Here is a 22,570-nt window from a genome sequence, read left to right as displayed (position 1 = left end):
TCTATCATTTCTCGGAGATAAAATATTTGGTGCACCCAACCCCCTTTTAAAAAAAGAATAAACAATAAAAACCATTGTTTTCCCTCTCATAAGTGGTCATTGTTCATGTAGTTCGATCAGTGCTCACCTCCCCTAGCCTGCTCAAGCCAGGCATGGTAAGCGCAGGTGCCCGGAAACAAAAGATACTCACTCTAAGAGGGTGCCGTTAACATCTTGGGTGAAGAACTTCTGTCTGCTCTCTCCTTCAGCAGCTCTGGCAGCCTGGTTCACAGCAGACAGTAACATCCATTAGTGCACTTTCGCCACACGACCACACATGCCCGCAGGCACAAGACCAGTCAGTCCCTACAGAACACCTGTCAATTTGATAAAATCCTCACTACTCAGTCCTAATCCCACATTAAGTTCACCTATGACGGCTATATGCTCCACAATTGGTATATCCAGCTTTTTCAAATCCTTTTCTCAAAAGCATCTATGCAAAAGCATCTATGGATTGTCCATTCTTCCCAGGACTTGAAAAGACAGCCACATAAAAGAACATCTACAGAGCCAAAGCAATCATGATGCATTGGATTCAACCAGCTAGTTAACTCCTGGGACTGGCAGTCTGTCACCTCAACTGTGAGTTGCTATTTCCATACGTCTACAGTATAAATACAATTAAGAACCTCCACAAAACCGCCAAATCCAAAGACCTTTATTCCCCTCACCCCTAAATAATAATAAAGTGCTACTTTAGCATTTAAGGACATTGTAATTCTTGGGAAATTCACAATCTAGTTACAGTGTATCACAAACTCTATTACCCAGACCATCTGAACTACTAACACACTTTCCTACCTATTGACACAAGTAGCAGAGCAGGCTACTATACAGTCTTTTGCTTCCCATGAGAACACAGTTAGCACCCTGGATGGCAGCCAGGACAGGCAGTCAGGGCACTGAGTGCAGAAGTCAGGAAAGCAATCCCGGCAGAAGTCTGAACCACTGGTTCTCATACTCAGCTGCATATTGGAATTACCTGGTGGCTTTCCCCACCCTGGACCAACCACATCAGAATCTCTGGGGATGAGGCCCAAGCATCTGCTTCTTTAAAAGGAGCCCCGTAACTCTAATATGCAGAGGGGATTGAGAACTGCTGATCTAACCCAAGAGCTGCTGGTCCAAAGGCTTTAGGCAAAAATAAGGTATCTAAAATCAGGATTGATATAGAATAATGATCACAAACAAGGGCAATAAGAGGATTGTCTAAAACAATCCTGATCAACCCCTCCAGGCACTGAAAACCAACCTCCACCTTCCCATCACCCCATTTGCCTTCCCTCACAGTATCCTCTGTGTCTCCTTCCTACCTCTGCTCCCTCTCTGTCTTCTCCGCTAAAACTCCTTAAATAGAGATGGAGCCCAAAGGTCTACCTAGAACTACCTTCTCCTAATATCTTCTTCTCCTTCACAGCTTTGAAGTAACACAATGCATGCAGATCTCTCAAATCTAAATCTCTAGCCCGACTCCCTTTCTTCTAAGCTCTAGATTAGAATTTCCAATGACTTCTGGGAATCGATGATCCTCTGGTATGGACACTCCCCCAAAACCAAACCCACTAGCTTCTGCTCCTCCTTCTGTGTTTCCCAGTTCTAATAACGACACTGCATCCTCCTGAAATCCTTCCACTCCCCTCCCCTCAGGTAGCTCTCTCCAAACCCAGCATCAAATCCAAACTCCTTTATGTGGCATTTATGACTTTCCAGGACCTGGCCCCAGCCAGCCACTCCAGCGGGTTCCCATTCCATCCAACTTAACAATTCCTTGTCCATCCTCAGCTCTATGCCCTGGCTCCCTATAAGACCATCTCACCACTGGCCCTGGCCAAGCCTGTTGCCTCCAGTCTGATTCGTATGTATCTTAAGGTGCTTCTGTCTTACCTCCTCAAAGCTGGCTGTTCACCTGACCATCTGCTTGGCCACCCAAACATCACAGAGCTTACCTCATTCTGCTCTGTCCTACAGCCAGGTGTTCACACGTCTACTGGTCCACTTACAGAACAAGCTCATGGAGAACATGAATGAAACTTACTTGTCAATATATTTCCCACAGCTGCCTATCACATAACAGAGTTTAGTAAATGTTGCCTGAGTGAATGCATGAAGGAAAAACAGGGATTATTGAAAGAATGCAACCAGAGGAATGCAACCAGAGGAACCAGAGGAACCAGAGGAGACGCAAAACTCAAGCTTCTGCAGACCCTGGAGGGAGGGAGGGAAGTACAAAGGCTCAGAATGAAGGGGGGTGAAATGGCTGTATGGAAATGAAATAAAGGGTGTGACTTTTAATCCATTCATTCACCTGCCAATTTCTTAGAGTCTCAGAAGGATTCAGAATTCTCGGCACTTCTAATACACTGAGAGTATGATTTTAGTTTGAGAGAAAATAAAACTGGGTCATTCTCTTACTTAAGCTTACACAATGCTAGCTACAAGATCCAGAAGCACTTCCATATTAACTCAATCTAATTACTCTAACATGTACTTCAAATGCCCCACTGTGTATAAGACCTATCAACAAGCCTGGGTTTCCATTCGAATTTTATTTTTAGATATCAGCCAGTTCCTCCAGTGTGTCAGAGGCTTTCTGGTGATATACTTCTTAAGAAGATTTTTTTCTGATGCCTTTTGAATTGTGTAGACAATGATCTCTGAGGGTCTGGTTTTATCCGGAGATAATTAGTCACGTGCTATATTTTTTTTAAAGTATTTTGAGAGACAGAGAAGGAAAGAGACAGAGAGCACGTGAGTAGGGAGGGAGAAGGGCAGATGCAGACGGAAAGAAGCAGACTCCCAGCTGAGTGTGGAGCCTGATGTGGGGCTCAATCTCACAACCCTGAGATCATGACCTGAGCCAAAACCAAGAGTCGGACACAACTGACTAGCCACGCAGGTGCCCCTCAAGTGTTCTATTTTTAAATAAATCTAATTAAAAGAACAGATTTTTATCTGACACTCTTCCGGAAATAAGTGAGGCTCCTCAACCCTAAGAAGAGACACCCTTGCTTATGGAGTTGTACATGTTGATCAATCCTAAATTAGGAAATGAAGTTAAACCAAACAGCCCAATCATGCTGATTTATAATAATTCCAATAGCCCTTTAATGAGCTGTTTTAATTAGAAGAAAAGCCACTTGCAGCCTCTTAGCACCTAAATCAGAACCTTATATACTGTACCTGTTTTTGCTGGTATGATTTTCTTTTTAGAAAAGATCAAACAGGTTAGTTGTTTTGTTTTGTTTTTTTCTACCTTTTTCTCCTTGAATCCAGGTCTCCCTGGATTTGTGATGTAGGAGTTCTAAGTCTATAGGAGGGTAAGCTGTGAGCAGGTAGATTAGAGGGGTAGGCGACATGGAGTTTCTGTTTCTTTTCTTTCCTCAGCGTTGTTCCCATTTTATGCTTGAGTCAACAGACCTGGGTCATCTGTATGGACCAGGCTGACTAGCCACCAAACTACATCAAGACAAGTACCCTGGGGGGGGGGGGGGGGGGAGGGGGACACAACACACCTGACCTTTCCAACAACCAAGACAAAAGGCACAATCAAAGCATATTAAGTGCAGACAGGGTAAGGCCATCAAATCAAATCACTGGATTTCTTGGGGCCCATAAAAATGTACAATACAAGGGAACAGGAAATGAAAAACAGGCTAACATAAGAAAACAGTGACCACTGCTTGGACATCCACCAGGGCAGCCTTCTTAGGGTTCCTCTTTAACATATTTAAGTTTTCAAATAGATTTTGTTCAACGTTTTAGGCATCATGTCTAGTTAGAAGGTAAATCTAATTCTCGCTTCCCACAGCAAAGATTAATTCCTAAGGAACGGATACGTACCAGATTAGAATCGGTTTATGAGACTGTGATAGATGGCAAAGAGGACCGCAGATCCCTTCCCTCCCAGTACATGCATTCTGCCGCAGGGAGGTGGCCTCTAATTTCCCAACCCTCCAACCTGGTTTGCTCCTGCGACTTGCTTTACCGACAGAGTGGGAGAAGGGATGCGAACACACAACTTCTATGGCTAGATCTTACAGGCCTTGCAGCTGCCACCTTCATTCTCTTGAAATGTTGCCCTGAAACTGCCACACCCTGGAGAAACCCAGGATGGAAGATCAGAGGAGGGAAAGGCCAGATGCTCTGGTCATCTTGACCATCCCAGCCGTCCCAGCGCCTGGCCGACTTGCCAGCTGAATGTAGCCACAAGAGTAAGCCAGGCAGGGCCAGAAGAGGATCTGCCTGGTCACCCAGAGTCAGGAGAAACGAACTATTCTTTGAAGCCCTAAGATCTGGGCAGTTTTCTAGACAACAGTAGAAACTGATGTATTTATTACCCAGAGCGAAAATTTTAAATGTAAACAATCTTATAAAAATAAAAGAGTGTAAAAGATAGTAAGGGGAGTGAAAAATAAAGTGAGAAACACATAACACTACTAATGTTACAGTTATGTACATCAAGTTTAATTTAAATTTTAAAAACGCAATGTCCAGTTCAAGTTTGAGGACAGGGCTCCTTATTAAGGATCCAAATATCCATGGGTGGCTTGTGGACTTGTATGCAGTTTTTGTGTACATAGGCTTTTTTCTACTGGGAAGAATAGCTTTTCCCAGCTCAGTGAGATCTGGGTTTAGAGCACTTGTGCACACATGCAGGAGGCTCCAAGTACCCAAGCAAAGGCCCGGTGGGAAGGGAGCACCTGAGCATCTTTGGAATGGCATTAAGTAACTTTCTAAAAATAAGCCTTCTTTTCCATGCAACCATCAGAAGTGATGAGGGCTTTACAATAATATTTATTAAGTGAAGAAAGCAGGAAACAATTATTCACAACTATAAGTACAACTGCATAAAAACATACACAGAAGCTAGAAAGGAATAAGCAAATTGAAAATAGTTTTCAGATTGGCAGAATGATGGATAATCCCCACTTTCTACCCCATTTCCCGAAGTTTCTTAACACTGTTATAGTAGAAGGGCCAGGTGATGACTAAAGTATCAATTTCACATATGAACACTGTATTTTCATTTCAGTATGTCAGTTTGTCCTGGTCACCACCTTCCCACCAAAACCCAAGCCTACCTTATCTACGGGATCCAGAACCCTGTTCTCCATTGTCCCAAGAGATAACCTGGCAATCGCTGAGGAAGGACAGCTTGCTCAGGGTCCATCCAGTGGACTCCAGAAAGCGAGGCTTTCTTGAATCACAACCCAATGCTGTTGCATGTTAAGCCGTTCTGTTTCCATTGCACTGGTCCATCTTTCCCAAGAAATTGAAATAATGAGTCTAAGTGATCAGACTAGAACACTACCTACGGTGGGGGTAGGGACAAATCCAAGAATGGTTTTGACTTTTCTCTCAAGAAATGACTGGCTAACTGCCACATATATCTCACTCAACTTGCTTAACAAGACTTTCAGAAGCTACAAAACAATTTGATTACAATTGAGAAGGATTGAGGAGGATTGAGAAGAACATTTTTAAACAAATTCTGAGAGCAAACACAGAACAGTATGCTCAAACATGCCAAGTTCAGATTCAACTACTTCCAACTTAATGTCCTATTAAGATATACTCTGAATCCCTGACATGGCACAATTCATTTAAGTCATCACATTCAAACAGAATACTGCACATAGGCTAACGAGGAAGAACAAGAAATCCAAGTAAGACATTTGCTTTACTTTGTATGTTGTCCTTAAATATTTTTTGGAAACAAGAAAATCATTTGTAGCACTGGTTAACATTTACCCTTCCCTAAAACACAAGAGAGATTACGTATGACAGTGATTCTGAAATCCTGTGAGAATCACTGGCTTAAGACTTAAGCTACAGACCATGAATGCCGCAGGAGTTGCATTATAAGTCATGATGCCCAAGGTCAAACTTTTTTTAATTAAAAGTCATCGTAACTAATGACCTATGCTTGGTTTACGGTTAGTAATACATTACCAAATTGACAATTTTTAGCACTCTAGAAATCCATTCCCAATTGCCATTGGCTGCTATAGCCCAAAGACTATCATTGTTTTCAGTGGTTCACGGACATTACTAAGGTTCAGCTCCTTTTCATCTATCACGTGAACCTTAGGCATTCCTGTAATCACTACCTAATGGTGACGACAGGCAAGCCCAAGGAGCAACTGAAACCCAGTGGCAACTAAGCACATACTCTCTGTGGGTAACATTCATCTGCAAGCTTTTGTGAATTTTGAAAACATTCAAGAGATTACTAAAATGACCGATCTGTGCCTCAGCCGCCTGCTGCCAGCATCAGTGTCAGTCTATGCACCAAAGGAAAGATATTTGCAGGGAAGGAACTGATAGGCAGGAAATGGAAAGACAGAAATTCCCCCCAGAAGAAAGTAGATTTTCCAGCTCTGGAAGAACCACAAAAGGCCTAAAAGTGATGTCTGACAGGCAGAGCTTACGTGGTTTCCTCACTTGGGAGGAGAAGAGAGCTTGGAAAAGCTTACGCCAAAACTGCCAATTCACTAAGGGTTGCTCTGGGCAGGGAGCTTCATGTGGAGCAGAACCAGCGTCAATCTGCCCAAACCGCTTCCAGGAAAGCCCGGCCACTCTGTGTCACCATACCTGAGCCAGCTCCTTAACGCGCTTCTCCAGGGGTGCAGGCAGGCCTTCAGGGAGGGAAGAGGGCTGCCTGAATTCCTGGTCCAGTCCCACCCCAAGGGAATCGCTCTCATCATCCATATCACGGAAAGGGCTTCCTTCTGGAGACTCACTGAGCAGCTGCTCCAAGTCCAAATCAGTCAGCGAGTCCATGGCAGTGGCTGCCTGGAGCAAGTCGTTGTCAGAAGTGGAGCCAAAGAGCGAGAGCAAAGGGTCAGAGGCGCCCTCCAATTCCCGCAGGCCCTGAGCTTCCGCCGACGAGACCGCTACGGGCTTATGGTCTTCGTCCCTCTTTCTCTGAGCCTCTTTCTCCTTCTGAAATTTCTTTAGCATCTCTTTAACACTCAAAGCCCCAGAATATTTCTTTTTCTTCTTCTCCTTACTGGCATTGAGGGCTGTGAAGCTGCAAGCAAGGAGGAAACTGGTTACGAGAGCTGCAGTACACCTCTAAAGGGAAATTCATGAGAGACTGCCCCTGCTCCCAGCGCAACGGTCTCCAGGAACCTCAGTCACAAGGCCACCCTGTTACTCCTCCTCCCTCCTCTTGGCATATAAAACTCCTTCTTGCTGGGACCAAAGCTTGAGATTTAATACAGGTTAACAAAACAGTGTCACAGAATGCTAAATATCCGATGTGTTTTTAAAAACCACTGTCAGGCTGAAATAAAAGGTTGCGAAAAAGGGGTGGGGGGCCAGAAAAGTATTTAGCGGGAAAAAGCAGGAGCAGCAGAGAGCAGCAGCAACTTGAAGGGCAGCTGGGGTGAGACCAAGTGAGGTGAAGAAAGCGGGACCACAGAAGACAAAGGAAATGGCAGAGACGGAAGGAGAACTGGGGCAGAGGAGGGGAGCTCAAGAGAACAAGAAACATCAGCAGTCACACAGTGACAGACATAGCCGCCAACACTGACAGAGGGACAGAGAGAGCTCCAGTGTCTGACACACAGAGATGTGAGAGCACCGGCTGCCCGGAAGGGCACTGCGGGAGGCGTGAGAGGGAAAGGAAGGCCAGGCCCTGCTGCCTCTTCTGAAGCTGTGAGGAGGAGGGCGCGTCAGCTCCCAGGTGTCCTGCCCTAACAGGTCAGATTTTATCCTAGCAAAGAAGCTGCTGCCTCTCACCCGGCTTTGGAAAACTTGGACTTTTTCGATTTCTTCTCCTTGTCATAAGTGTCATCTTTTTTCTTCTTCTTTATCTTCTCACCACCTTCCTTCAACTTCCGCTTCTGAGAATTAAAGACAAGGCACAGTTACACGGCTCCCTAACTCAGGGAGCAAGTGCACTACACAGCACTGGCCTTGCTCCGCCCAGGGCACATCCTGAGAGCTGTCTTATTACCATCTTGAGCAACAGCTTTCAGATCGGTCCCTGGACCACAGACCTGCAACAGGTCAACACAGCGTTCCCACTGACAGTGTCTCCTGGAAGCACCCAGGGCTGAGGCAAGAGGCCATTCTGTAGCCCGAAACTTTTCTAGTTCAAGTTAGCTGTATATGGGCCCTACCTCTTATTTGAAACACACAGGCAGTGGTGGGCAGATTTCAAAATAAACTTATCTTAAGGCTAACTTATTTTTGGGGGGGGTGACAGCCCTGGGAACTGAAGTCCTCTACATGTCCACAGAAGAGACACAGCAAGGCTGGTGCAAACTCCCCTCACTCCACACCCTTCACTGCCTTAAGTCCCCGCCCTGAGACCACCTCGAGAAACAAATCCCTGCTGAGCCTACTTGGACACAGGCATGGACACCTCCAGGTTCACGGCACCTCGCCACAGTACAGGTGTGAGAAGTGACCTGTCGGCCTCGGCACAACTCATGCCTTTCCACCAAGCTCCTGAGCCATCCTACGCTAGCATTTTGGCAAGTCACCTACTGATCTTATGAAGTCATACAAGGAAAGCACTTCTGAAATCCAAAAGCAAGTATCGTTCTAACCTTTGGAGATTTCTTCTTCTTTTCTTTAATGAAGTCATCCTCAGACTCGGATGCTTGTCTAAACTGCAGGGTTCCCGAGTTAATGTAAAATCCTCCATACTTTGTAGTCAAAGAAGCCGGAACAAGCTCATCATACTGAAGGGGGGAAACAAACAGTCAGCTCCAAGTTTTGGTACTCTAGTCCAAACGTACAGAGTGGGTCTTGATTGAGCAGATATGACTGTGTTCTTCGGTGACTTTTCAGACAAGACCTGCTTCTGGTCAACCACGGATGTCCAAGCTCAAAGGCGTTTGGACAAATCTGGTCAACATTTTCAGTGAGGGAAACATGGCCTGATCAAGCGTGTCACTTCCTCGCTCTCGCTAGCTCTCTCTCTCACCAGGGCGATCTTTTCTTCACCCTGAGAACATGCCCACACCAACCCAACCTCCACCTCCAGGCCATCATCAGCAGAAGCCAGGGTGTGGTGACTCCAGGGGCATTTTCAGTAAGGACTTACCGCCTCAGAATTATCAATGAAGGAGTCAGATTCGTCGTAACCGTATCCCATGTCAATCAGGTCCTGTATCCTATCTTTTCTACGTTTCTTTCCACCCTAAAATTTAAAATAGGTTATGTGTTTTATCCACGTGTAACTGTAGTAAAAACACATAGCATGAGGCCCACCCTCTCAATAAGAAATGTTTACGTCTAAGGCCACACACTTTCTCTGATATGCAGAATTAACAGTTGCCCTGAATTCCATCAACTAGTGACTAAGGTTATAAAATCAGTGAAGTAGTCACACACACACACACACCCCTACACCCACTCCAAACCCCATTCCCTTGAAGACCTTCTAAAAAGAACAGATTTGTATCTGCATAAAATGACCTAAAACAGAAGAAGGAACTAAATGACTTTTATGCTTTGTATCAAAACATTTATTCTAAGCATAAACTCTAGGAATAAAAGGCCCTTCTTGCTCATTCATCCATTTAGCTTCACACACCAGTGCCTGCCACATGCATTTTCTGTACCTTAATGCATTTATCTAATAATTGCATTTTGTTCTCTCCAACCTCTGTACTTGTTTAGATGATAATCCACTAAAGGAACATAAAAATGTCTGGAAACCTCTCCCACTCAACGAGGTTGTTTTGTTGCCCAAGAGAGGAATCTTACATATTTTTCTTCAAATTTCCGGGCAAGGGCCTCCACTTTATGCCTTTCCTTTTCTTCATCATTGAAAGGATCTGAGAGATCTTTCTTCTGTAAAAGACCATTCCACAAAAATAAGAGTCACAAAAAAATTCCCACAATCCTATTCATAATACCTGCACTGACTACTCGATACCCATGAACTGCATAATGAAAATAGCTTTTTCAAAAAAGACAAGATAAAACACATGCTACTCTCCCAACAGTGTTTACCTTAGTTACTAAAGGAAATAAAGTTTCCATTCACATAATTCAACAAAACTTAACTAAATGCCTACAACTGCCCACCAAAGCACTATGTCCCAGAGGGCTCCAAATATGGCAAAGGGCATTTAGTTAGGGATGCTCAACCTGCATAGAACTGTTTCAATAGAGTTGGTTTCCTTTGTTTTTTTTTTTTTTTTTGAAGTTGTATTTATTTATATGAGAGAATGAGGGAGAGAGAGAGAGAGAGAGAGCATGAGAGGGGAGAAGATCAGAGGGAGAAGTAGACTCCCTGCTAGGCAGGGAGCCCGATGTGGGACTCGATCTTGGGACTCCAGGATCATGACCTGGCCCGAAGGCAGTTGCTTAATGAACTGAGCCACCCAGGCGCCCCCAGTTGGTTTCCTTTGTAACCCTAAAAACTATTCCACGCATTTAAAAACAGTACTCTAAGAAGGTCCATAGGCTTCACTGACTTCCAAAGCAGTCAATGGCTCAAAAAGGTTAAGAACCCACTGAAAGTACAAGTCCTGGAGAGCTATTCTGCTGTATTTTTTAGTAGAGTGGTATGAACCTGCACTTCCCTCACTGCTATCAATAGTCAAAACAAAACAAAAAATAGTCATAACCAGGTTCATAGCATTCCTTTTGCCTAGAAGCTTATCTTGATGGATCAATAATCTTATCTTTCCTCCCAATGTCAGTACCCACTCCCAATATTTTCACATGGTTTTCCAGTTTTATTTCTACTCCATGAACGTAGTTTTCCATTTTTCTCATCAAGTAAATTTTCAGAGTTGGACTTTAAGTTTCTTTGGCAAGGAACCTTAATTTTAATAAAAGACTCCTAAACGGAATACATTTAAGTAGACAAAAATCACTAAAGACTGGATGCCCGTCTTAAGACCCTCCCATCCCTGCCCACTGGAATCCCATCCACTCATGAGGACCAGTTAAATGAGATATTGTGGAACGTACATATAAGTGCCACAGGTGAGTGTTCTTTAAAACATACACTCATCTGTACCTTGTGTTTTCTATAATGATCACACATAACTCAAGCACTTTAAGTAATTTAAAGAACTTCCACCAATCTATAGAAATAGTGGATACAATGCATACTCTCTCATGTCTTGCAACCAGTAGTTGTCCAAAAAGGACTACTTTTGCACGCATGAAGGTCCACCTCTGTCCACGCACAGCATCCGGAATGTAAGCTCTCTGCTGTCCAAGCCCTGCAGGGTTTGTTTTTACATGAGACTTAGCAACTGCCACATTGTAACTCCTGTTACCTGTGTTGGCTTAATTCTAAAGTACCTACAAGACTGAAAGCTCCTTTGAGGCTGGGATAGTGGCTTCTCCACCTTTATATAGTCCTCAGCATCTTGCCCAGTGCCTTTATAAGAAATATATGCTGGGGCACCTGGGTGGCTCAGTTGTTGAGTGTCCGCATTCAGCTCAGGTCATGATCCCAGGGTTCTGGGACTGAGCCCTGCATCGGCCTCCTTGCTCGGTGGGAAGCCTGTTTCTCCCTCTCCCACTCCCCCTGCTTGTGTTCCTTCTCTTGCTGGGTCTCTCTCTGTCAAATAAATAAAATCTTTAAAAAAATATATATATATGTGTGTGTGTGTGTGTGTGTGTGTGTGCGTGCGCGCGCGGGTGGTTCATTGGGTTAAGGCCTCTGCCTTCAGCTTGGGTCATGATCCCAGGGTCCTTGGATTGAGCCCCGCATCCGGCTCTCTCCTCAGTGGGGAGAGTGCTTCCTCCTCTCTGCCTGCCTCTCCGCCTACTAGTGATCTCTGTCAAATAAATAAATAGAATCTTAAAAAAAAAAAAAATATATATATATATATATATATACACACACACACACACTCATACACACACACACACTAACTGAATTAATACATGAATCCATCAGATTACATAATACTTTGAAAACCACAGAGTAGACACAAAGATTCAGGAGTTCTGAATCTGAGGGCCAGGAATGAATCCCCTTAAACTGAATCCAAAGCTCTCTGTATATGCTCCATACATTTTTCTGCTATGGGGAACGTCTGGATCCCTCAAAAAGGTGGAATCAGAGTACTAGAGTTCTAATTTCAGTTAAACTCATAAATAAAGACCTCAACCAATCCCTGCTACTGTCTCTTCCTCTCAAGGAAGATGATCCCATTCCGACCTTGGAAAAAAATCACGAATGGATTTGAAATTATTTTTTTCTCATTCTGCCCAAAAGCCCTCAAATAACAGGTTGACCCTTCGCAGAAACTTATTGGCTTCCATTCAGTTAATCATATCTTAATCGGGAAACACATTTTAACCTGAGCAAAGAAAACAGATAATCCTCCTAACCAAAGGCACTCACCCCCAACAGCACAACAGTGCTTCAATTAAACTTCAATTAATTGAAGCTGAACAACAGCTTCAATTAAAAATGAAGGAGCACGGGCCACTGAGTTATGCTGCCAAAAATTATACCTATGTGATCTCATTCTACCCTCAAGCACCCTGTACCAGGCTGATCCTCATTTTACTAAGAGCCACTCTAGCAACCAAAATACTCCAAATCAGAGCAGTGGGCCTGTGTAGTATTTTGGAAGAGCAGGAAGAGGATTTCTGGTGTCCTGGAAAATACTGTATTTTCTAATCCAGGCACAGGATACATGGGTGTATTGAGCTTGTGAAAATGCATCAACCTGTTAATTTATCATATATGCATTTTTCTTATGTATTTAATTCAGCAAATGGTATTTTTAAAAATTTTATAATTTTATTATTTTATTTATAAATATATAATAAATAAATAAATAAATTTATTAACATTTATGTTAATTATCAAAACATCAGTAATAGCTGAAGGTGGTGATGGGTACATGCGGGCTTTTACGCTACTCTCTTCCTCTGAGCATGTTTGAGAAGTTCCATACTGAACAAAACAAATCTGCCGGGAAAATAAATAGGTCATTAAAAAAAAACATTTAAGAAATCAAACTGAGGGGCGCCTGGGTGGCTCAGTGGGTTGGGCCGCTGCCTTCGGCTCAGGTCATGATCTCAGGGTCCTGGGATCGAGTCCCACGTCAGGCTCTCTGCTCAGCAAGAAGCCTGCTTCCCTCTCTCTCTCTCTCTCTGCCTGCCTCTCCGTCTACTTGTGATCTCTCTCTGTCAAATAAATAAATAAAATCTTTAAAAAAAAAAAAAAAGAAATCAAACTGATTCTCAAAAGACCTAAAGGCTACGACCTAATTCTGACAAACAAAATATATTAAAAAAAAAAAAAAAATCCCATAAAAACAGGTCTCCATCCATCCAGGCAAAGAAACTATCCAGAATCTCACTGTTCAGAAGAGATGAGCAGTCAGGGTCTTTTCTCGTCTGCTCCTTACACTAACCAGAGTGAGATTCCATTGGAAAAGAAAAATGTCCAGCACCAAATTCCAGGGCTGGAACAGCCAGGGACTGCTCACGTTTACACATAACACGTATAAATAACCTTGGCGTGAAAAGCTTCATTGTTTATTATTACCCATAATTCATATTAGCCTTGGATGCACAGTGTTCTCTCTAGCATACATCAGAAGAATGGTTCTAGAAAGAATTCTATCCTTTCCTGCCCGTGGCAAAACCAGCACGCCTTGTGACTGCTTTGGACTAACTGCCATGATCTTGGGATAGCCAGAGCCTTTCTAGTCTTGCTTCCACCCTTCAGAAGCCCCTTTTGCACAGGATGTGCCATGCACTGTATCCGCAGACAGAGTCTGAGAGTCTCAGAGTCTGAGGCTGCTCGGGTGTACCTTGTCTGCAGGTTGAAGGCCTTTCACCTTCCCTCGTATGTTCTTCACCAGCTCCGGGTAGAAGAACTCTGGACAGCGCTTGTGGTCCGGTTCGAAGAGGGTGAGTGTAATCCGAACAGCTGCCGCAGCCGGCTCAGAGTCCTGATGCTGTTCTGTTCCCCCAGCCTCCTCTTTCCGGGATTTCTTCAAAAATGCAGGATTCAGAGAACCTGGGAGAGAGGTGAACTGGACCCTGTGGGGCTCCGACATGGCTACCAACAAGTCTTAGCGGGTGTCACTGCATGGCTTCTGTTAACATTAAAAGAAGGGCCAGGTCAAACCAAGATGATAAAAATGGTGATTTTTCCTGTTCAGCTACTCAGATTCAAGCTTAAAAGAATTTCTTTGTCAAGAAGAATCCTTTGTTAAGTTGATCTTTATTACCACTCACTGCTTCTTTGTTCTTCAATACTATTCATCTTAAATATACCATTTTTAAATGTAAACGTAAATCACCCCAAATCCTATCATTGAGAGATAGTGTTCAGCATACTTCTTTCTAGTCTTTTTTTCTATGCCTAGTCAATAGTTCTTTGATGTTAGAGAATCCATTCTGATAGGGCCTTAAAGAATCCTCAAAACTGCAAACACCACTAGAGAGTAGTATTTTTCGTTTAATTTATCCGACACTTTTTTTTTCTGGCTGAGAATAATCTCTTTCTTAAGATCTCTATATTTTCATCACCAGCACTGCACTTATATTTAGGGCCTATCTTTACAATGAGAAAGTTTTCAGCAGATCACAGAAGGTACGGCCTCTTCTGGGTAAGTAAAAAACCAGTGTCTCAAGAGGACTGGGGCTCGGCTCATTTCCTAACACACCTGCCTCTCCACCCAAAACTTGGCCTCAGCAAAATGAAAAATTATCACATGCCAAAGACCTTCAAAGTTGCTTCGAAATGGTCAAAATAGATAGTAAAGCTCAGAATACCAAGGGTTTACGGAATATAAATATCCAAACACACACCCACACACACCCACACACAATTTTTGTGTGGTGCTTCAGGTATCATCTATACTATATACGTCCTGCTTTTTGAAACACACTCGAGTGTGAACTTTCTACAACACCACTAAATAAAAATATTTACTGCAGCCCTGTTTATACAAGAAAAATGATTTTAAAAAACCACCTCAATATCCAGCATTAAGGAAATGGTTGAAAAAAAATCACAGCTTTTTATGAAACAAGATGGGACTGGGAGGGAGACAAATCATAAGAGGCTCTCAATCTCACAAAACAAACTGAGGGTTGCCAGAAGGGGGTGGGGGCAGGGAGAGGGCGGCTGGGTGATGGACATTGGGGAGGGTATGTGCTATGGTGAGTGCTGTGAAATGTGTAAGCGTGATAAATCACAGACCTGTACCCCTAGGGCAAATAATACATTATATGTTAATAAAAATAATTTTTAAAAATCATAGCTTTTTACAATTCTTATAAATCTATAAATTTTGATATATAAAATGCCTGTCATACCACTTACAACTACATTTTTCTGCTTTGTTACTGTTTAATTTAGATTAAAGTGAGGTATAAAGGAAATTTTAACTTAGTTTTCACATTGTACTCTAACTTGGCTTCTTCCCAGCCTCAATCCCTAACCTTTCTTTTCCCTGCTGATTTGGCTTTTGTTATATAGTAATGCATTAGACATCTTAAGATCTGTTACTAAAATGTAACCTGTTAATCTAGTATATGTAGACATTCTTTAACCAAAACTATACTGTTTCGAAAAATTTCTATGGTGTATTTTAATACCTTTAATCAAAAATTCATCCTTATTATTCTTTTAAAAATAGTTATTCCAGCCTGTTTATTATTTCAGGTCAACTTTAGAATTATTTTGACAAATTCCAAAAAAAAGCTCACTGTATTTTGACAGTAATGAATGATTAGTAGAAACTAATTCAAGAAGACTTACACATGTCACATATATCCCCATGTAAGAATGTTTACTATATACGTAATGTTCATTTTTTCTACTATGACCAAAAATTCTGATTGCTAAGATCAGGGAGTAAAATATCTAAAAATGAAGAGTTAGAATAATCCTAAGTAGGCAGCAAAGTAATTAGCAGCAAAATAGATTAGTAGTGCAAAAAACCATCACGCACTAAAATGTTGGGGAAAAATTCCCCTAAAAAAACCTTTCAGGGGCCCCAGGACATTCATGATGCCCTGGGTTGTGAAAATAAATCACAGCTGAAAGCTGATGCTTAAAGGTCCCCCACTGACACAAGCAGTCAAGGTCTCACTATAAGAAGGGAACATGCAAGTTAACAGATGAAATATAGGACGTTCACCCTGGAAGGGGCAACCAGGTTCCTGTCCTTGTCCAGATAGTAATTTTTTTTTTTTTTTTTAGATTTCATTTATTTATGACAGAGAACAAGCACAGGGGAGCTGGAGAGGGAGAAGCAGGCTCCCCGTTGAGCAGGGAGCCCAATATGGGGAAATGGGGCTCAATCCCAGGATGCTGGGATCATGACCTGAGCCCAAGGCAGACACTTTAACGACTGAGCCACCCAGATGCCCGCAAGCAGTAATTTTTAAAAAGTACCCTTAGCATGGTCCTAATGTTAGACATTGCATGTTTTACCTGGATGGTAAAACTGCTTCTCTCGGTTGTATGACTTTACAAATAAGACCAGAGAATAAAGTAAATCAAACCTATAACATATTAACACTTAGTAATTAGATTTTGGATTAAATTTTATAATCACCGTAAGTGCTTGCTACGTGTTACGAAGTTATTTGAAACATTTAAGAAAATCAGACATAATAATGATTGACTTATTAGACTTACAATTTTAATTTGAAATCGTTAATGCAAGTATCAAAGTGTTCATTTAAACCTAATTCTACATCTGTCTGAAGAGAAGACATTACAAGAGTTACGTCTTTGGAAAGATTTTACCATTAGGCTTATAAATTCACCATTTCAGAAGTCTGAAGTATTTCAAAGAAGAAGCATATAAAACTTTAAACGTAGGGGTGCCTGAGTGGCTTGGCTGGTTAAGCATTGGGCTTTTATCTTAGCTCAGGTCTTGATCTCAGAGCCATGAGTTCAAGCCTGGCTTTGGGTTCCACGCTGGGGCATGGACCTGCTAAAAAAACAAAAACTTTAAATGCAGTTTAAAACTTTTAAGGGTAGTTAACATTTGCAAAAAAATTCATTGTTTAGTGGAAAGTAATCTTTTGAACTGGTACCTTAATTGAAGCTTTGTCAGGAGTCAAATATTTTTATTTTTATATAACTACTCTTAGATTTATAAGTAAAGTAAGATGGTGGGGGGGGCACCTGGGTGGCTCAGCTCGTTCAGTGTCCAACACTTGGTTTGGGCTCAGGTCATGATCTCGGGTTGTGAGATCAAGCCCCATATCCCGCTCAGCATGGAGTCTGCTTGGGATTCTTTCCCCTTTTTTCTCCCTCCACCTCTCCCCATTCCCTTTTCCTCTCTCTCAAAATAAATAAAAATCTTTAAAAGAAAAAAGATTTGGGAGTGAAACTTAAAAGGCTTAAGAAAAACTAAATATTTAAATACTCAATTTTAACAAATTGAACATCACTCTAAATAAAAGCACAGTACTGTACACACAAAAACATCACTCCCAAAAAACCTCATCCAAGAAACACTAGCCTTCTTTTGCATCTTGGTTTATTCCCAGGAATCACACTTTTTTTTTCATCATACATCCTCTTTTTTTTTTTTTTTGACAGGGGCAGGGAGAGAGGGAACACAAGCCAGGGGAATAGGAGAGGGAGAAGCAGGCTTCCTAAGAAGCGGCGAGTCGGACTCTGGGCTTGATCCCAGGAACCTGGGACCACGTCCTGAGCCAAAGGCAGACGCTTAATAACTGAGCCACACAGGTGCCCCAAATGTTGTATTTTCAAACTGATTATCAGTGAAACAGAAAAACCTAATTTTGTATGATGACTTTGTAATTAGTCTCCTTACTTAACTTATTTAATGGCTTTCCCTTCCCCCCTCCACAATAGGCTGCCCTGTCATTTCTGGAAATGAGAATTTTTTTCTTCTTTCTGAAATGTCTCTATTTTTGTTTCATGTCTTATTGCATTGGCTAGAACTTCCAAAATAGCATTAAACATATATTCTTTGCCATGTTCTGACTCTCATGGGAATGCCTCTAGGCCCAATGTGATGTTGATTTAAAATTCGTATATTTTAATCAAACCATTAAGATATCCTTCAACTGCTCAAAAACTAAAGAGTTTTAAAATTATGAACGTGTTGAATTTTATGAAATCATTTCCTGGAATCTTAAATGTGTTTTCAATAACTGGTTTGCCCTTAAGACAATATGAAACAGTAAATGACAGCTCCTGAAACTAACTGCCGGTACTTAAGGGAAACTGAACTCCAAGAAAAACCAAGCTTCGGACAAGCCAACTCACTAAACAAACAAACAAACAAACAAAAACACTCTTACAACCAAAGTCTCTCTATAACAGAAACACCTACTGGAGATGCGTGAGGATCCGCCGCCACCTTTTTCCAAGCAAGAGGGCGACTCAAGAAAAACTCTAAGTCGACACGTAAACTATGTGGAGTCTCCAAGAGGGATTGGGACCTTTTCAAAAACTGTTATTCTCCACCCGGGTGCTTGGGCCCTGTGCTGAACTGCTGGTGAACAGTTCCCCATTCAACGCCTTGGTTTTCACGTACTGAAACTACGCGAGCATCTGCCTTCCTGTTGTGACAACAGCCAGCTCCCAACTTCTCTAAAAGTGTCAAACTACAACGAGAGGTACGTGAGAGCCCGGTCCCGACAAAGACACGCACCTTTGTCCCCGGCGCGACGCAGGCTACGGCCCCGAGGGCCGCACTCGTCCCCCCGCGGCCGTCCTCATGCCGGCCCGGGCGCCCGGGCTGCGGCGCTGCTAGCGGCCGGCCCCCGAGCCATGCTTCCCGGCGGGCGGCCAACCCGCGCCGCGGCCCATGGCCGGGTCCCCACGCGCCCGGGGGAGCCTCGCCGGCCGTGCCGCCGCCCCGGCCCCGGAGGAAGCGGAGAGACGCCGGCTCCACGTCGGTCGAGCAGCTCGAGACCTCGGGCGGGCTGCAACTGGCGCCCCGGGAGAACTTGAGGCGGCGAACGCGGGCTCCGAGCCGCTCCCCGGACGCCGGCCGTTAGAAAGCGCGCACCGAAAGACCCGTCCGCCCCCCGGGCGAGGACACGCAGAGCCCGCCGGGCGCGGGCCCCGGGCGCGGGCGGAGACAGGCTTCCAGGCCGCGCCGAGGTCCGTCAGGGCAGCTCCCGGTGTGGCGACACGGCCGGCCCCCGCGCGGGACTAACGGCCGTAACGGAAGCGCCGACCGGAGGGGGCTGGAGGCCAGAGCCCAGGGGCGGGGCGGACCGCAGGGCTGGCTCCGTCGCGAACTCGAACGGCCGCACCGTCGCCGCCACCTCCGCCGCCTCAGACCGCGGGCGCTCCGTTGTCACGAGCCGGAGGGAGGGGGAAGGAGCCGGGAGACTCCAGACTCCGGCGCGCCGAGACCGCGGCGCCCGGGTCACGTGCAGCTCCACTGGCCAATGAACCCCTGAGGGCGCGGTGACGTCAGGGCAGCGGCGTGGCCGATGACAGCCGGCCCTCGTCACGTGGCCGGGCGCACTCCAATGGGCGGCGCCGGGGCGACCTGGTGTTCCCGGCGGCCCGTGCGTCGGCGGTGGTTGGGTGGTAAGATGGCGGCTGTGAGTCTGCGGCTCGGCGATTTGGTGTGGTGAGTCCGGGCGGCCAGGGCTAAGCGAGGTGCGCCGGGGAGCTCCCCCACTGGGCGCGGGGTTCGCGGACAGCCCCGGAGCTTCCTTTCTATGCGCTCCAGGCTGCGGAGAGAGGGCGAGATGAGGGGCCGGCGCTGGGAGCTACGCCGGGCGGAAGGGGCAGCCCGGCCCCGGGGGACTGAGGCCGAGAGTGGCCGCGGCGGGCTGGGCTCTGAACCCCAGGGCCGCCTAGGGGAGGGCTTCGCTCCGCACCTGCACGCCGGCGGCCACCGTGAAGGGAGTCTCTGGCGCCGCACAGCTCCCGCGGACGCCGGGTCCTTGGGGTCTTGCTGAGGCTCCTCAGACAGCGGGAGAGTCGGGGAGCCGGCGGGACCATCTCGCCTGGGCAAGCCCGTCAAAACTCGCGTTGAAATGGAAACGACCTGTGCGGGCTACTTGGCTGGGGGTGTCGAAACCGGACTGCTGGCGCTGCCCCGTGAAGAAATGGAAGGGGGACTTCTCCTTTACAGCTGAAGGCTTGGCAGTAAGCAGTGCCTTCTTGGGTGCCTCTTGTGGTCTGCTTCTGTGTCCCAGACAACCGCCCGAACCAAGACTGACTGTCGCCGCTTCCCTGGAGCGACGTAGCTCACTTTTCGACCCAGAGGAAGGTTTCCATTAGCATTTGTCAAAGCCGGGCTCGTGAATTAAACCAGACTTTGTAAGGGGAAGTCTGTGTTTCCAGAGCAAACTACCCTCCAACCCCCGTCACGGGGAGGCTCTATACAAGTGACTCTTGGTTTTGTTGTTCTGTCTTCCCTGTCACCCAAAGAATGCACATACTTTATGCACTTCTGTATTTCATTTCTGAAGAGTTTGGGCCTCTTGGGCCCAGCTGTGGAAGCCAAATTAAGACCTCCTGTTTGCCAGTTTTTGTTCTGGCACTTGAGGGTGCAGGTGGAGAGTTAGGAAACTAAATTTGACGTTGAGTGGGTTGAAGGAGATGGACTGGCTTTTCCAGGGCAGATGCTGACTGTGTGTTTTCTCTAGGGGGAAACTCGGCCGGTATCCTCCTTGGCCAGGAAAGGTGAGTGTCTTGCTACTATTGGAAGATACGTGAAGTGGGTTTGAGGAGCTGGAGACTGTAAGATTCATTCCCCTCAGTTTCTGGCATTTAGTGAAACTGGACCTATTTAAATAACACTCAGAGGGGTGCCTGGATGGCCCAGTTGTTAGGCATCCGCCTTCAGCTCGGGTCATGATCCCTGGATCCTGGGATTGAGCCCCACATCGGGCTCCCTGCTCTCCGGAAAGCCTGCTTCTCCCTCTCCCACTGCCCCTGCTTGTGTTCCCTCTCTCGCTGTCTCTCTTTCTGTCAAATAAATGAATAAAACCTTCCAAAAAATAAATATATAACTCAAAAGAGTTTTTCTCTCTCTACTGTTGGTTTAGAAAAGGCAATATAATATAAACAAGATCTTGTAATCTGCAGTAAACGCTTATCTCTTGAATCAGAGGTGGTTTTGGTGAGGTTTTTTAATCCTGGAAATCAATTCTAATTTGAATTTAGCTTTACACTTAAATGTAACAAAAGGAGAAGAAAATAAATTCCCCAGGAAGAGAGGAGTCTAAATGTAGGTTAGTGAAAAGTCAAAGTATTTTTGTCCCAACTAAGTTTAAATCTTCTTTCCATGTTACCATATGTGCTGCTCCAGTGCATCTTTGCAGAAGTTGGCATTCCAGATTTTGCATGAGGCGATCCGTCATAGCTTTCCAAATGTTCTCTTTTTATATTCTTGCAAGGAGCCCAGGAAATGTCTTCAGACTGTTTCTTTGCAATATGGCATTTTCATTGCCTCAGTTGTTCTCATTGTCATTATTACCTGCCTCAACTCTCCTTGCACAGTTTTTTTTTTTTAATTGAAGCATAATTAACAAAACACTATAGTCGTTTTGGGGTGGACAACATATTGATTCAGTAATTCTATACATTATCCACTGCTTACAGTGATAAACATAGACACCACCGAACATTTTTACTTTACTGATGTATTTTTAGAACTGTTCTTTGCATTTCTTCAGTGATGACAGGGTCACGTGGTTGGGGGGGTTGATGTTGATCTTAGTTTTAACTGCTTTTAAAACAGTGCCAATTCCAGCAGAAGGGATATTCTACCTACTGAACAGTGCTGCATGGTAGATGTAGGGAACGTAAAGAATATTTGCACATTTCCACACATCTCAGTAGAAAAGTGCCAGACTTAGACATGTACTACCTGGGTTCTCTTTAAACATATTCCTTTTGTTTCCTTTTTTTTAACCAACTTAGAAGTATGGAAAAACCTTTTCTCCCCCTTTTACTCCCCAGATTGTTAATCCACCCAAAGACTTGAAGAAACCACGTGGAAAGAAATGCTTCTTTGTGAAGTTTTTTGGAACAGAAGATCAGTGAGTAGTGTTCATCAAGAGTTTCGCTTTCCCTTTCTTTGGGCGTTGTCCTGGATCTGAGCTGCTTGTGAGAATATTCTAGGGACCCTAGGTGATTTTTACTGTAGTCTGTTAGAATGGCGTATTGTTTTGTCTTTATACGTAAATAAAAGGTGCTGTTCTTAGCTCCTAGAAATTGTCTTGGGGCCTATAACAATTTCAGTCAAGTGAAAAATAGAATTCACTATCTTCTGAGTATGATAATCACAATAAAATTATCTCTGACATCTCTTTATCGACTCCCATAGGTAGTTCTTCTTATAAGGGCTATGTTTGTTTCTCTTTTAATGGCTGTTTATCATTGTGCTTCATGAGTGAGGTTTACAGTGAAATCAGGACCATTCATTTGAGATTCTTTGATAGGTCATTTGGTCACAGTGAAGAAGAGAATGTGTATTTACCTGAGTTTCAGGTGATTTGTTCAGCTTTCTTGTTATTACTTGGATTTGATTACCTGAGTGTAGCTAGATGGTTTAAGTAGTTGCATTTCTACTTACCACTTTTAGAGAAAAGTGTGGTT

General features: G+C 44.3%; 2 protein-coding genes across 11 annotated transcripts in view; one reads left to right on the top strand and one right to left on the bottom strand.

The window, feature by feature from the left end:
• UBN1 (ubinuclein 1) overlaps positions 1-19,367 on the bottom strand; it is a 40,112-nt gene extending 20,745 nt beyond the window's left edge. For 2 of the 4 annotated variants that reach the window (XM_047713227.1, XM_047713230.1), the window contains exons 1-8: positions 18,651-19,366; positions 13,806-14,093; positions 9,769-9,855; positions 9,104-9,199; positions 8,604-8,738; positions 7,789-7,892; positions 6,637-7,075; positions 191-261 (exon numbers count right to left, since the gene is read on the bottom strand). In XM_047713227.1, coding sequence (XP_047569183.1) covers positions 191-261; positions 6,637-7,075; positions 7,789-7,892; positions 8,604-8,738; positions 9,104-9,199; positions 9,769-9,855; positions 13,806-14,054 — 1,181 coding nt within the window. In that variant the 5' untranslated portion in view covers positions 14,055-14,093; positions 18,651-19,366. Of the gene's footprint in view, positions 1-190; positions 262-6,636; positions 7,076-7,788; positions 7,893-8,603; positions 8,739-9,103; positions 9,200-9,768; positions 9,856-13,805; positions 14,094-18,650 lie in introns of all 4 variants that reach the window. The other 2 variants (XM_047713228.1, XM_047713229.1) reach the window with 2 other exon arrangements.
• A 104-nt stretch (positions 19,368-19,471) lies between these two features.
• GLYR1 (glyoxylate reductase 1 homolog) overlaps positions 19,472-22,570 on the top strand; it is a 34,976-nt gene continuing 31,877 nt past the window's right edge. For 6 of the 7 annotated variants that reach the window (XM_047713236.1, XM_047713235.1, XM_047713234.1 and 3 more), the window contains exons 1-3: positions 19,472-19,586; positions 20,614-20,650; positions 21,932-22,011. In XM_047713236.1, coding sequence (XP_047569192.1) covers positions 19,483-19,586; positions 20,614-20,650; positions 21,932-22,011 — 221 coding nt within the window. In that variant the 5' untranslated portion in view covers positions 19,472-19,482. Of the gene's footprint in view, positions 19,616-20,613; positions 20,651-21,931; positions 22,012-22,570 lie in introns of all 7 variants that reach the window. The other variant, XM_047713237.1, reaches the window with a different exon arrangement.

The sequence above is a fragment of the Lutra lutra genome, chromosome 18, assembly GCF_902655055.1.
Source record: "Lutra lutra chromosome 18, mLutLut1.2, whole genome shotgun sequence".
Classification (NCBI taxonomy): domain Eukaryota; kingdom Metazoa; phylum Chordata; class Mammalia; order Carnivora; family Mustelidae; genus Lutra; species Lutra lutra.
The sequence above is the reverse complement of the archived record's forward strand: the minus strand, read 5'-3'. Positions and strand labels throughout refer to the sequence as shown.